Source organism: Myxine glutinosa, chromosome 12 (assembly GCF_964187855.1).
Source record: "Myxine glutinosa chromosome 12, kmMyxGlut1.1, whole genome shotgun sequence".
In the NCBI taxonomy this organism is placed as follows: domain Eukaryota; kingdom Metazoa; phylum Chordata; class Myxini; order Myxiniformes; family Myxinidae; genus Myxine; species Myxine glutinosa.
The window spans coordinates 23,397,060-23,411,309 of NC_136272.1; the positions used below are offsets into that span (position 1 = coordinate 23,397,060).

The following is a 14,250-nucleotide window of genomic DNA, read 5'->3' on the forward strand; positions in this document are numbered from 1 at the left end:
ACCCCAAGAAAAAAAATTCCATTGATACAGCAAATTGTCCATTTCATCAAGATTAAAATTGACAATCGTGATCAACGCTCGAGTCAACAGGAAGAAAAGTGACGATTTTTCAGATGAAAAATGCTGATTTTGTAAGGTTGACCTTGAGTTGACCTTTGACCTTTTGACCTCAAACAATTTCAGGTCAATCGGATGAAAATTGAGGATTTTAGAAATTCGGCAAAGTTGGTGACCTTTGGCCTATGTTGACCTTTTGACCTTTTGACCCCAAAAACAATAGGCTTCTCAATTGGGACGACCTATACAACTTGGTGACGTTTCGTGACGATCGGTTTAGAATTGTGACCTGTAGGCCGGTGACAAACAGACAGAACCACAAACGCAACCGACCAATATACTTGAAAAATCTTCGATTTTGCAAGTAACAAATACTTATTTTGGGGGGGTGGGGGGGGGGGAACTTCCCTCCCCCAACCCCTATACCTCCTCAGACCCCAATTTTGGTAATGCCTTGAACAAACATTGGTACATCGTGGGTGATGAAGGTTCTGGTGAAGTTTAATCGAAATTGCGTGTGTCGTTGCGGAGAAGAAAGCAAATACATACCTATTGTGGGCGGCAAACCCCCCCTGTAGACCCTCTTAGACTTCGATTTTCTTAGTGCCGTGAACAAAATTTGGTACAACATGGGTGATGAAGGTTGTGGTCAAGTTTAATCGGAATTGTGTGTGTCGTTTCAGAGGAAAAAGGAAATTCCTATGTTGGGGGGGGAGGGAGGGAGGAGGGGAGGGGTCAAACCTGGATCCACTTTGACCCTGGTAAACCCTCTTAGACCCCGATTTGTTTTTAATGCCGTGAACAAACTTTAGTCACAACACAACAAATATCATTTGTGCCAAGTGTGGTCACATCCCCTTCAGCGGTTTGGGAGAAGTTGCAGGCGTTTACGACGGATGGACTGACGGTCGGACGGACAACGTGCCATCGCATGAGTTCCCCTGAACGTCTTTCCGGGTAAGCTAAAAACTAAAACTGGATGACGTGTGATGTATATAAACAAATAAATAAAAACATTCATATGTTTTCTTAATTATTTATTGACAAAATATAAGACCGTGGCATGTCGTGGACCATTGTACAATCTTCTTCTTCTTCTTCTTTCATATGCAGCACATGGCTGGGGCATGGCTGTAATGCTGATGCAGTGCCCCTTGTATGTTAGAGGAGGAATTACAATTTGACCATGGTGCTGGCTTGCAAGGGTTAAGGATTGCAAGGCACGGAGGGAGAGCATGTTACCATGCAGCACAAGCCTGTGGTATTTGTGGTGAGGATGAAGAAAAGGAGGAAGGTTAAGAGCAGAGGTCAGAAGATTATTTGGTGGGAGACTTGTAGAGGAAATGTCGCCATAGAGTACAAGGAGAGGGTGAGGGCCAGATATGAGCAACTTAGCGAAGAACGTTTGGATAAGGAGTGGAAGAAGTACGGAGAGGCATTTAGGGGAATTGCAGAAGTGTTGTGTGGAACGATGTCAGGAAAGGGTGCATCGTCGAGTGATAGAAAGCAGGTATGGAGGACGGAGGAAGTAGTGGATGCAGTTGGTCAAAAGAAGGAGGTTTGGAAGAGGATTGAGACGATCAAGGACAGAGGGAGGCAGCTGGATGCGGGGTCACTGCACCTGTATGGGCAGAAGAAGAAAGCAGCAAGGAGAGCTGTGGATAAGGTGAGGATGATATGGAAGATGAGGTGTACAACAAGTTGGAAGAGGATGATGCAAGGATGATCCATAAAGGATAGCAAGCACATGAAGGGTGGAGTTTTGGTGGAGAGTGAGCGGGAGATGCAAGACGTACAGGGGGCTGGAAGGAGGCATTTGAGAAACAAGTGATGAAAATGAGCATGGAGAAGACGGAGGTGATGTGGGTCAGGCAACAGAGAGAATAAATTAATATCAGGTTGGAGGGGAAGGACATTAGACAAGGAAATAGATTTGAGTATCTGGGTGGAACAGTGACCAGGGATGGTAAGTCAGAGGAAGATTCAGGTGGATGTGAATGTGTGGAGGAGGGTGGAGGGTGTAATATATGAATGAATGAATGAATGAATGATCGTTTTAAGGCCATTTTCCCCCGCTAGAGCGGGGGTTAGCCTTGCGGGCCCCATGACAATCATGGTTCCCTGTTTGAGGCAATGTTTTTATGGCCGGATGCCCTTCCTGACGCCAACCCTTAGTCGCCTCTTACGATGCGCAGGGGTACGGTGTACCGATTCTAAACCGGGGTACACACCGTGATCATTCATCCCAGCAAGCTGGTACTCAATTTGCCGACCTCGGAAGGATGACAGGCTGAGTCAACCCCCCTGGCGATAATTCAGCGATCGACCGGGATTCGAACCCAGGATCAAGCCGGCACACTAACCGCGAAGCCAACACCAGGCTCAGATAATGATGCAGCCATAAATAATATTGTTGCGAATATGGAATTTGGCCTCCATATCCGCTTGTAAATATTCCCCTATTTTCTCCAATACTCCCCAACTTTCCCCGATCCCCCATTCCCTAGTCCCATTGCATGTAAATAACAATCAGTAGAGCCGACCTTCCCCTTATTCCCCCATTAAATGTCGTGCCCAGGTCCACCGCACCACACGTAGACAACTTTCGGACATCTTCCTAGTTATTCTTATTCTATGTCAGTTAAGGCCTCGTCTCCATTAATTATGACTCTTCGTTGCACCAGAATGTGATTATATGGCATCAGTAGTGAGTTTAGGACCTTTCCCATACCTCCTTCCATCTTCTTCCCCAACAATTACAACAACAACAGAGGAGATGGCGGCGGAGCGGGGGAGGATGCGTCCTCACACCGGCTCGATTAGCTCCAGACCATGCGCTCCACGGGGTTACCACGAAGGGGCTCCTTGTCAGCTCCTCGTCAAGGGCGGAGCCTGGTAAACCCCCCGCATGCACCCAATGAGAAGCAACGTGCCGATTCCACGAGGCGGAGCTAACGAGCCGAGGGCGTGTCACTCCCCGCCGGATATACGCGGCCACGCGCCGGATGTGACGAGAGATGCGCCCCCAGCCTGGAGAGAGAAGTCGCCACCCCTCGAGCGCTGCAATACCTCCACCGCATCTCTTAAACTGGACCGTACGTGATCCGGCCCTGAGCCCAGGTGCACCTGGAGCGATCGCTACCCGCCTGTCCTTTGCATCAAACCCCGTGTGAGTGAGCCTTGTCCCGTTTATCTGTCGTCTGTTGGGAATAATATAAGAGTGTGTTTAAGTGCCCACCTTCCTATGTTTCCCTCTTGTCCCTGTAATCTAAACCTTCCGCATTATTGTAATAACAACCTTTGAGAACCGTATCCCTGGTGTCGTGTCGTATTAATTCCAGCCGTGTGTCTTCTTTTTCCTTCATTGGTCTAGCATAGCGCGATTAGTCAACGTTCGGGCACAATCGGGTAACTTGTGCAGACGTGGTCATACCATAAAACCGCTCGGTAAATAACATCCAAGCCACGTCTGTAACAATTGGTGTCGAGGAGTGGAATTCGAACCCGGGACTAAATTAGTTAGGCCCAAATTTTGGGAGGGAAAATCGAGCCGGAGCGCGTACGGCGCTCGACCGAATCGATTCGGAGCGCGTTTCCCGCGCGAAATTATAACGGCGAAATTTCAATTTGTTTTACGAAAATAAAAAATAAAAACCGAATTTTGAAAGTCGCGCTATGGCGGATCAAGACAGCTGGGGTCCGGTAAAGGAGAGTGAGGTAGGGTCGATCCAGGACCAAAATGAGGGACAGGAGGAGAGCGAAGCAGTGAGGGCGGCAGGTTCGCAAAATAGCGCCGTCACGCACGAAGAAGCGGGCGCGCAAAATGGCGCCTCGCTGGTCACCGTGCCCGCGACCGAAGTAGCGCCGCTGGGAAGATTGGAACTTTTTTTTATACAAATGACGGCCCTTATGGAAAAGAATAGTGAGCGATTGGAAAACCAAATGGGGGTAATGGGGAACCGGATGGATGCTCAGGGTGAGCGATTGGAGGACCAAATGAGGGGTACCGGTGAGGGATTAGAAAAGAAATTTGAGGGGTTAGACAACGGGATAAAAGAAGTAAAGAATGGGTTAACGGGGGTAGAAAACAGAATGGCCGCTCAAGAGAATCAAATAGAGGGAGTGAAAAATGGGTTAGAGGGGTTAGAAAACAGTATGGAAGGCAAATTGAGGGACATGAGGGACCAAGCGGAAAGGGAAGTTAACCAAATGGGGCAGCAGATAGAGGGGGTCAGAATGGGGGTAGAAACCAAACTGGATGCTCACAGGGAGGAAATGGAGCAGATGAGGGTGGCATCTGGGCAGGAGATGCAAGTGATGGGAGAGCAGATCAGAAGAGGAGTGAGTGAGGAGGTCGGAGGAGTGCGCGAGGAGGTGAGGCACTGTAAGGAGCACATGGAGAAGGAGGTGAGAAAGGGGCCTGTAAAGTTACAAGGGGGCATAGAGGACCTGACGCAGGAGGTGGAGCAGCTGACGGTGGGACAGACGGAGTTAGTGGAGCAGGTTCAAAGGAACACTGCGGTATTAGGAGGTTTAAAGGCGACACAAAAAGAAATTAAAAACGACTTGATAGCGACACAGAGGGAATGTCAGATGGTACGTGAGGGACTGACAACGAGGCTGGACGAGGTGATAGAGGTAATGGAGACGAAGGACCGGCAGGTGAGGACGCACATGGAAACGGTCAAGGTAGCCTTGGAGGACGAGCTTGAGGAGACGTACCGGGGAATAAAAGAGGTGAAGCACAAATTAGAAGAAGTGGAAGAAGGGATGAGTGAAATTAAGAAGCGACGGAGAGGGGATAAGAAAGAGATAAAAGAGGAGATAAAAGAATTGGTCCAAAGTCTGTGTTTGGATCGTGATGATGTGCTCATTAACCGGATGAGGGATTCGCAGGTGATGGAGGAGAAGCGAAGAGGAAGAGGACCCGGTGTAAGTGGTGACCAATATGGTCGTGCGTATGATGCGCCAGGGGATTTAAGGAGCTTGGGGGTCGAGATAGACCCGGGTGTTCGTGAGAGGCCACTGGTGAAGTGTGCGACAGGTCTGGTGTGCGAAAAAGGAGGTGTGCAAGAAAGTCCGACTCTGGGGTGTGTGAGGAAAAAGTGCGTGCCAAGGAGTGAGTGTGCTGGCGGGAGTGAGTCGGTCGTAGCGCGTGTGCGAGGGAGCACATGGAAGCGTGGTGTGGTGAGTGTTACAGAGGGTGTGACCGGAGAGTGTGCGCAAGAGTGTGCGCGAGAAAGGTGTGTGACGGCCAGGTGCATGAGGAAAGAGTGCGCTGTCAGAAGTAAGGAAGAGTGTCCACCTGTGGTGAGTGTTACAGAGGGTGTAACGGGAGAGTGTGCGCGAGAAAGGTGTGTGACGGACAGGTGCATGAGGAAAGAGTGCGCTGTCAGAAGTAAGGAAGAGTGTCCACCTGTGGTGAGTGTTACAGAGGGTGTAACGGGAGAGTGTGCGCGAGAAAGGTGTGTGACGGACAGGTGCATGAGGAAAGAGTGCGCTGTCAGAAGTAAGGAAGAGTGTCCACCTGTGGTGAGTGTTACAGAGGGTGTAACGGGAGAGTGTGCGCGAGAAAGGTGTGTGACGGACAGGTGCATGAGGAAAGAGTGTGCTGACAAGAGTAAGGGTGAGTGCGTTGTCACGAGTGGAGGTGAAAGTAGTGAGAGTGACAAGGAGAGTGAGCTGGTTGTGACAGGTGAGCGAGGATGTACACCTGGGATGGAAGGATGTACACCTGGAATGGTAGAGCGTGAGTGGGGATGCACGCTGGAGTTGGTGGTGAGGCACGTGGTTGGGTGTGCGAATGAGGGCACACCTGTGATTGTCACAGAGGAGGTGACAGAGGAGGGGGCGCGAAGAGGTGTTTTGGTGAGGTGTGCGACCAACGAATGTGTGCCAAAGTGTTCGGTGGTCAGGTGTGTGACCAAGGCTGTGAGTGGAATGAGGGTACCTGGATGTGTAAGGAAAGGTACGAGGAGCATGGGGACGGCTGGATGTGTGAGCAAGGAACGGGCTGCGGGGTGTAAGCATGCAGGTGAAGCATCGACGTTACACGGGTTAGAGGTTAGGTCGACTTTTAGCCGAATCGGGCCCTCGGTGCGTGCCGGGCCTCGCTTTGAACGGCCGCGTCCGTGCTCCACTAGGCGGAGCGGGCGGCTGGATAGGAAGGGTCGTCATGGCGACCACTTTTTGGTGAGACGTGCCGGCAGGTCTAGATCGGGGCATTGGATGGCTCCACGCCGAGGTGGTGTGTGGGATCTCGGCACGGGTAAGCCCCCGTCCCTGCCCCGACTGCCGGACGCATCCAGCCGCTGGCACAAAACAACCAGCATCCATTGCTTGGCTTTACGAAGCCGGGCTTTGGACAGGGATTGGCGCACCGAGAGGTATTAGTGAGTCGACTGGGTGATGAGGTTAGTGTTTTGGACCCAAAATTAGAGAAAAACAAAATTTGATGATTGGCAAGGGATTGGCAGTAGTGATTGGCAGATGATGGGTAGTGATTGGCAAATTTTTGATTTGTTGAAATTTGACGTGCAAAATTGATAGTGAGAGACCCCCGATGTGGTGGGATGGCAAATCCACCATCCCTCACAGGGGGGGCAAAGGAGCACTAGGTTTATGGGGTTGATGGCAGTGAAAACTAGCCCGGGTGGGTTAGGATATTGTGTGTAGGGATCTAGAAGATGACAGTAGGTAACGTTAAGATTAGTTAGTGACTGATACCTGTAGTGGGGACGCAGGTAGATTAGTGTGGATGATAATGACGAGGGAGCGCAATAGTTTAAAGGGACGACTGGGAAGCGCAAGTTTCAGAAGGGAGTAGTTAGCTGAGATGATGCCGTGTTTGTGAGAATGGAACAGGTGTGATTGCACAGGTGTGCAACTGGACAGGTGTGTGGAGCAGTGTATGAGTAGTGAGTGTGTGGATCAGCGCGAATGCGCTTGGGGAGAGAAGGGTGCAGGTGGCACCAGGTGTGAGAGCACAGGTGTGCAAGTACAGGTGTGTGGAGAGAGTTGGAGTAAGTGGTACGGAGTGGTGTGCATGGTGCGAAGGTGTGGATGGGGGAAGAGTGGACCCCCTTTCACGAGTACCCGGGGCGGGTAGTGTAAGTGTTAGGTAGAGGGTGCAGGTAAATTGTGGTTGGATATTGGCATTTGTGGTGCGGTTGCAGAATGGTGTTGTGAATGGGTGCATTAGTGTTGTGGAAATGGCTGGGCGTGTAGCCTGTTAGTGTGTGTAGTTGGTTGGGCACTCCACCACTGTGAGGATGTCGGCCAGGTGAGGCCGCAGGTGGGCTCTGGGAGCCGGTAGTTGTGAGTGGGTGCCTGAGGATCCCGGGTGTGGATCGGGCAGCCCAGTGCCAGAGAGGGCACGGAGTGGGGAGAGAGCCAGAGGGCCTTCCCCTGGTAGTTAGGTTAGGGTAAGGAGCAGGTAAGCTCGGAGGCAACTGCAGTGGTGGAGGGGTGCAGGTGGGTAGACCCACTGGGAGAGGTACACGCCACAGCCCAGAAATTGTACGAGGGCACCGGGAGATGAATCGGGGGAGTGAGACCCCAAATTGAAGAGCACCACAGTTTGGCCAATGGGAATTGGTTTTTAGAACCCATAGTGTAAGAGGGCCAATGGTTTGGCCGGAGGAAGACCCCGGGTAGTGTAAAGTTGTTAAAGTCATTTAGGAAATAGTTAGGATTGAAGAACCTGTCGCACCATACGCAGCCACTTACCTGTGGTGATGATGATGACTCCACACCTGTGTTTTCTTTGTTTGTTGCAGGAGATGAATTGCTGTGTGGGTTGGTGAGACGCATCACGACGTGGATGAGACATTGGGGTGATTCCATCTCTCCCTCCCTAGGAGGGACTGATGATGAATTGGTAATGGCAAATTTTGATGTTGAGTTGAGAATGGCAAATTTTGATGAGAGTTGAAAATGGCAAATTTGATTGGTTAGGAGGGAGAGAAGACGAATTTGGTATATGGGAGGAACGGGGAAGACAGTAGGGATGTTTGTTGATTTGTAAAGTAGATGTTTATGGGTAGTGTTGTGTTGTGTGGATACAGTAAGGGGTAAGGGAGGGGCCATGTAGGTTACCTGGTGGGGGGGGGGGGCGTACGATAGGAACGTACCTGTCTCACCTGGTTCCCATGTGCCCCCAGTGTGCATCACCTTACATTGCGTGCACTTTTGCGCCCTTACCACCTTACTCACTTGTTTCTTCTTTTGTCTCCCACCTCCGAGGATCTGGCTTTGGGGTAGAGAGAGAGGAGAGAGAGGTGCTGGCTGCGCAGTTGTGGGCCTGCACTTTCGCTGTTTGCTGCCGGGATCGATACACCATATGGACCGCAATGTTTGTGGCCACCCACAATGGACCGCAGTTCGTTTGCGGCCAAGCACCACCCGGGGATGGACCTATGGGTCAACGTGGCACCTATGCCATACAGGTGAACCACTTTTAGTTGACACCAAGTGCACCACAAGAAGAGCAAGAGACACCTGCAGGGTTAGGGGTTGTCGAATTTATTTTTATACCAATGAACAATGGTGACTGCACCGGATGGTGCTGACTGTGTGGTGGGGTGGTGCTTTTGATGCTGGGAAAGGGTGCTCTGCACGTTATTAAAGGCCGTCGGCCACAGAGCACTCGTGGGTTGGTGTATCGATGTTGGCAAGCGCGCTCTCTCTATGCATAACATCTGCATGTGTTCCTCCAAAAACAGGTCCTGGATCGTAGTGTAGATATCAGCGTAATCTTGTAAATAATGCTCCCTACCGGCTGTATGTTTAGTTTGAGAATTCTTTCCGGATTCGGTTATCCTGTGGGTGTGTTTCTGTGAGGAGAAGGGTGCAACGTCGCAGGGGGACATATTTACTCATTTGTGAATATCTGTAAAACTGTCGCACTCAGGGTAGAGTTAATAGTAGAGGGAACTACATTGCGTGCCACACTAAAGTAGGTAAAAATTTATCGGGTCGGGACGCCCCGAGGGTAGAGAAGGGTGCAATGTTGCGAATATGGAATTTGGCCTCCATATCCGCTTGTAAATATTCCCCTATTTTCTCCAATACTCCCCAACTTTCCCCGATCCCCCATTCCCTAGTCCCATTGCATGTAAATAACAATCAGTAGAGCCGACCTTCCCCTTATTCCCCCATTAAATGTCGTGCCCAGGTCCACCGCACCACACGTAGACAACTTTCGGACATCTTCCTAGTTATTCTTATTCTATGTCAGTTAAGGCCTCGTCTCCATTAATTATGACTCTTCGTTGCACCAGAATGTGATTATATGGCATCAGTAGTGAGTTTAGGACCTTTCCCATACCTCCTTCCATCTTCTTCCCCAACAATTACAACAACAACAGAGGAGATGGCGGCGGAGCGGGGGAGGATGCGTCCTCACACCGGCTCGATTAGCTCCAGACCATGCGCTCCACGGGGTTACCACGAAGGGGCTCCTTGTCAGCTCCTCGTCAAGGGCGGAGCCTGGTAAACCCCCCGCACGCACCCAATGAGAAGCAACGTGCCGATTCCACGAGGCGGAGCTAACGAGCCGAGGGCGTGTCACTCCCCGCCGGATATACGCGGCCACGCGCCGGATGTGACGAGAGATGCGCCCCCAGCCTGGAGAGAGAAGTCGCCACCCCTCGAGCGCTGCAATACCTCCACCGCATCTCTTAAACTGGACCGTACGTGATCCGGCCCTGAGCCCAGGTGCACCTGGAGCGATCGCTACCCGCCTGTCCTTTGCATCAAACCCCGTGTGAGTGAGCCTTGTCCCGTTTATCTGTCGTCTGTTGGGAATAATATAAGAGTGTGTTTAAGTGCCCACCTTCCTATGTTTCCCTCTTGTCCCTGTAATCTAAACCTTCCGCATTATTGTAATAACAACCTTTGAGAACCGTATCCCTGGTGTCGTGTCGTATTAATTCCAGCCGTGTGTCTTCTTTTTCCTTCATTGGTCTAGCATAGCGCGATTAGTCAACGTTCGGGCACAATCGGGTAACTTGTGCAGACGTGGTCATACCATAAAACCGCTCGGTAAATAACATCCAAGCCACGTCTGTAACAATATAAAGGAGATTGAAAGGAAAGATTCTGATGTCTTGTGTAACACCGGCCTATCTTTACGGTCTGGAGACGGTGGCACTGACAGAGACAACAACAACAGAGGCTGAGGGTTTGTGAGAACAACTGAGTCAGGAGGATTGTGGGAGTAAAGAGGGTGGATAGAAGGAGAATGGATGAACCGCGGGAGGAAATTGGTGGGCAGATGAGCTTGACGGGGAAATTGGTGAAATGCCGGCTGAGATGTCCAGCACATTTGGTGCAGATGGGGGAAGATAGAATGGCAAAGAGAGTGGATAGGTTGAGGGGAACAGGGCAGGGGAAAAGAGATTGACCATGGCTGAGATGTGAGGATTATGTGAGGAGGGATATCAGTTAGGTGGGGTGGTTGGAGAGTGGACAAAGTTAGCCGAGGACAGAGGGTAGCGGTTGGAATATTGTGGTCAAGGCAGGGCAGGAGCTTGGTGCCATCGGACCTCACTCCTTATAAAGAGAAAAGGAGGAGAACAACAACTGGCAGGGTGGCCTGCCTAATCGTCAAAAAGCACATCGTGGGATCTTTAACATCCACCAAATAATGCTGGCAGAAGGAACGTCCGGTTTAATGTCCATCCCAGGGATGGCACACATATTGATGCCTCACTCAGCTTGTGAAACATGAGGATGACACCTCGCAGAGGCGAGCACTCAACACTAGTCTATCTTGCTGGCCCTGTGAATATCTAGTTCATGCAAGTAACATGAAACAACAAGCTAGAATGGCAGTAGAGCGCCGCGTACCTCCGCCCGACTGAACAATTTACGTTTTGTATCCCACCGACAGGTCGGATCTGGATTCAGACCTGAACCAAAATCTAATCGGCTTGTTCTTGTCACTTACCCATCTCCTCCAAGTTTTATCATAACCCATCCATAACTTTTTCAAATATCATGCCAGATATCATTTTTGGCCCCATCTCTCAATTGTGAAGAATTACTTAAGAAATAAAAGAATTATAGTATCCGGATCCGTATTTTCACCAAAATCGAATCAATTCATCCTTGCCACACTCCGAACCTATCCACCAAGTTTCATCTGAATCCGTGCATAATTATTTGAGATATCCTGCTCACAGACTGACAAACAGAGACCTTTGGTGGCAGAGGTAATAAACAGAACAGTTTCATTCAGATTTATTTGTTGGTTTGTCTTAAAACTTACATTAGGAACACGGACTCAAAGTCAGGATGACGCCTTTATTCCAATGAGATCTGTCGTGGACTGCATTCGTCCTTATTAACCCTGCCTAATAAGCATGCACACCTTTAAGATTACCTATATTTCAAGATATCACTGCTGTGTAAATCTCTCCAAAATTGCCCTGAGGGCATTTAACTGTCAACCACAAACTGGGAAGCCACTTGTAGGCCCAACCAGGTTGGGAACGTTACCACCCCACGTTGTCATTACTGAGCCAAATGGAGCATTAAACAACAATTCGATAGAAAAATGGCACTTGCTGGGTTCCACAAAGTTGAAATCTACATTCTTTATGAGGTGTTTGTTCTTCAGTAATATCGAGTCCAAAAATCCTGCTTCCATACAAATACACCAACATACCCAAGTATATAATACAAAGTTTCTCACTCACCGGTTTCATGGCTGTATATTGACTTTGCAGGCCACAGGTCCCTCTCGCAGACTTCAAGCACTGAGTAAGACAAAAATAGAAGTACAAATTGGGAGTTTTTTGTTTTTTTTTAAACAAGATTTAAGTGGAGCTGAGACACAGTCACAGACACATGATCATTAGATGACACAAGCACGACCAATGAGCTTGGGGGAAGTGCCGTCACTTCCCGGGGCACTCTGGATACCAGCATTGTCACAACAATGGCGCCACCCTTCTCACTACACTAAGCGGGGCATTTCCTAAGAAGGGATTTCCCCCTCGTCATGGATGCTAATCTATGGGGATTATCCGTGCTATTATCCTTTTAAATGCTGAACGTCAAACAAGGAAGTAGCAAGTACCTTTTTTTTTTTCCTTCATGGCACAGGAAAGGAGCGGAGTACAATTTATAAGTACTTAATTAATCGATAATAATTAAGTAACTTATCAATTAATTGATTAATCAAAAAACAAAAAAAATGCAGTTTTTGACAAAGGACTTGCTCACTATTGTGCCGACATTTCAGCTTCCTAGCTCAAAGGATGGCTGAGAAAGCGCCCGGACAAACAAACAAAAACAAGAAAACAAACAAACAACCGGAGTGAAAACCGAGTACTCCCTTTCAGCGCGCGTCATTGCCAGGCACCGATGACATCATGCAGCGCCTGGAGATGGCATAGGAAAGGAGCGGTGTAGAACAGATATGTAACCTTAACTCTATATGGTCATGTGTTGATGTAGTTGTGTAATGTTGGTTTTTGACCGTCTGCAACCTTCCCTTATGATCGATTGTTGAACATTCCGTCCTCATCCTAGGCTGTTGTGTGTAATACTTAATTTTACGACTACATCTTCCAATGGCCTCAATTATTCCCACCTTCTTGTGGGGTCAGTCGGGAACATTTTTGGCCCAAGTCTATCGTGAACAAACAGGCCAGGCCTAACATTTGACTGAAGGTGGTAGGAATCTGGAGTTTAAGGGTGCAGGTGATAATTCCCTTCTTATTCATGAAGGTTGCTACCTCGGATTTTGAGGTTCCTACCTCTTATTTTGCTACCTCGGAGACATGCTGAATGGAGAACGTGGATCAGACTCGGCAACGGTTGCTAGAGTGAGATGTGCATGGAAGAAGTTTCGGGAACTGAGTGGCGTGCTGATGAGGAGGGGAGTGTCGTTGAAGCTGAAGGGAAAGGTGTATGCTGCATGTGTGAGAAGTGTTATGATTTATGGGAGCGAGACATGGGTAATGAACGTAGAGCAGCAACGAAGGCTGGAAAGGGTGGAAATGCGAATGGTTTGACGGATGTGCGGAGTATCGTTGAGAGAGAGGAAGACAAATGATGAATTGCGAAAGATGATGGGAATAGAGCCTGTGATTGATGCTGTGAAGAGGAACAGGTTGAGATGTTTGGTCATGTGTTGAGGAAGGATGAAAGTGACTGGTTGAGAAGAGTGATGGAAGTTAATGTAGAAGGAAGTAGAGGACGGGGAAGACCGAGAAAGTCTTGGCTAAAGATGGTGGAAGAAGAAATGCGGGCAAGGGGGTTAACAAGGAGAGATGCAGAAAATAGGGCAAAATGGAGAAGATTGTTATGGGGACCGCAAGGCTAACCCCCGCTCTAGCAGGGAAAATGGCCTTAAAATGCATGTTGTTGTTGTTGTCATTCATGAAATACACAGACACTTCTTTCACGTCCACCAATAACCAGTGCTGGCACACCTGTCCTCCGGCTTAGCAGATTCTAATTGTCAGGAATGAGGAGTAGGGGAAGAATGAGGGTTAGGGGAGAATGAGGTATCTATACTTTTCTTTCCTTTGTGAACTTGAGTGGCCTTGTTAGCTTTGTGGTGGGCCAAAATCCCATTAAAAAAAAAAAAATTAAGGGGAGGAATGAGGGATAGGGGAGGCATGAGGGATAGGGGAGGAATGGGGAGTGGGTGAGGAATGTGGAGGGTGGGTAGGCGAGGAATGGGGGAGGGGTAGGCGAGGAATGGGGGAGGGTAGGCGAGGAATGGGGGAGGGTAGGCGAGGAATGGGGGAGGGGTAGGCGAGGAATGGGGGAGGGGGTAGGCGAGGAATGGGGGAGGGGTAGGCGAGGAATGGGGGAGGGGTAGGCGAGGAATGGGGGAGGGGTAGGCGAGGAATGGGGGAGGGGTAGGCGAGGAATGGGGGAGGGGTAGGCGAGGAATGGGGGAGGGGTAGGCGAGGAATGGGGGAGGGGTAGGCGAGGAATGGGGGAGGGGGATAGGGGGAGGAATGGGGGGGAGGGGTAGGCGAGGAATGGGGGGAGGAGGGGGTGGGCGAGGAATGGGGGGGGGTGGGTGAGGAATGGGGGGGGGGTAGGTGGAGGAATGGGGGGGGGGAGGTAGGCGAGGAATGGGGGGGTAGGTGAGGAATGGGGGGATGGTAGGTGAGGAATGGGGGGGGAAGAGGAATGGGGGGTAAGAGGAATGGGGGGTAAGAGGAA

General features: G+C 49.9%; 1 protein-coding gene across 2 annotated transcripts in view; it reads right to left on the reverse strand.

Annotated features, from left to right (window-relative positions):
- LOC137438104 (apoptosis-stimulating of p53 protein 2) overlaps positions 1-12,448 on the reverse strand; it is a 57,212-nt gene extending 44,764 nt beyond the window's left edge. The window contains exons 1-2 of one of the 2 annotated variants that reach the window (XM_078766596.1): positions 12,398-12,448; positions 11,760-11,819 (exon numbers count right to left, since the gene is read on the reverse strand). In XM_078766596.1, coding sequence (XP_078622722.1) covers positions 11,760-11,768 — 9 coding nt within the window. In that variant the 5' untranslated portion in view covers positions 11,769-11,819; positions 12,398-12,448. Of the gene's footprint in view, positions 1-11,759; positions 11,891-12,397 lie in introns of those variants that run through there. The other variant, XR_013621059.1, reaches the window with a different exon arrangement.
- Between the last annotated feature and the right edge of the window lie 1,802 nt (positions 12,449-14,250).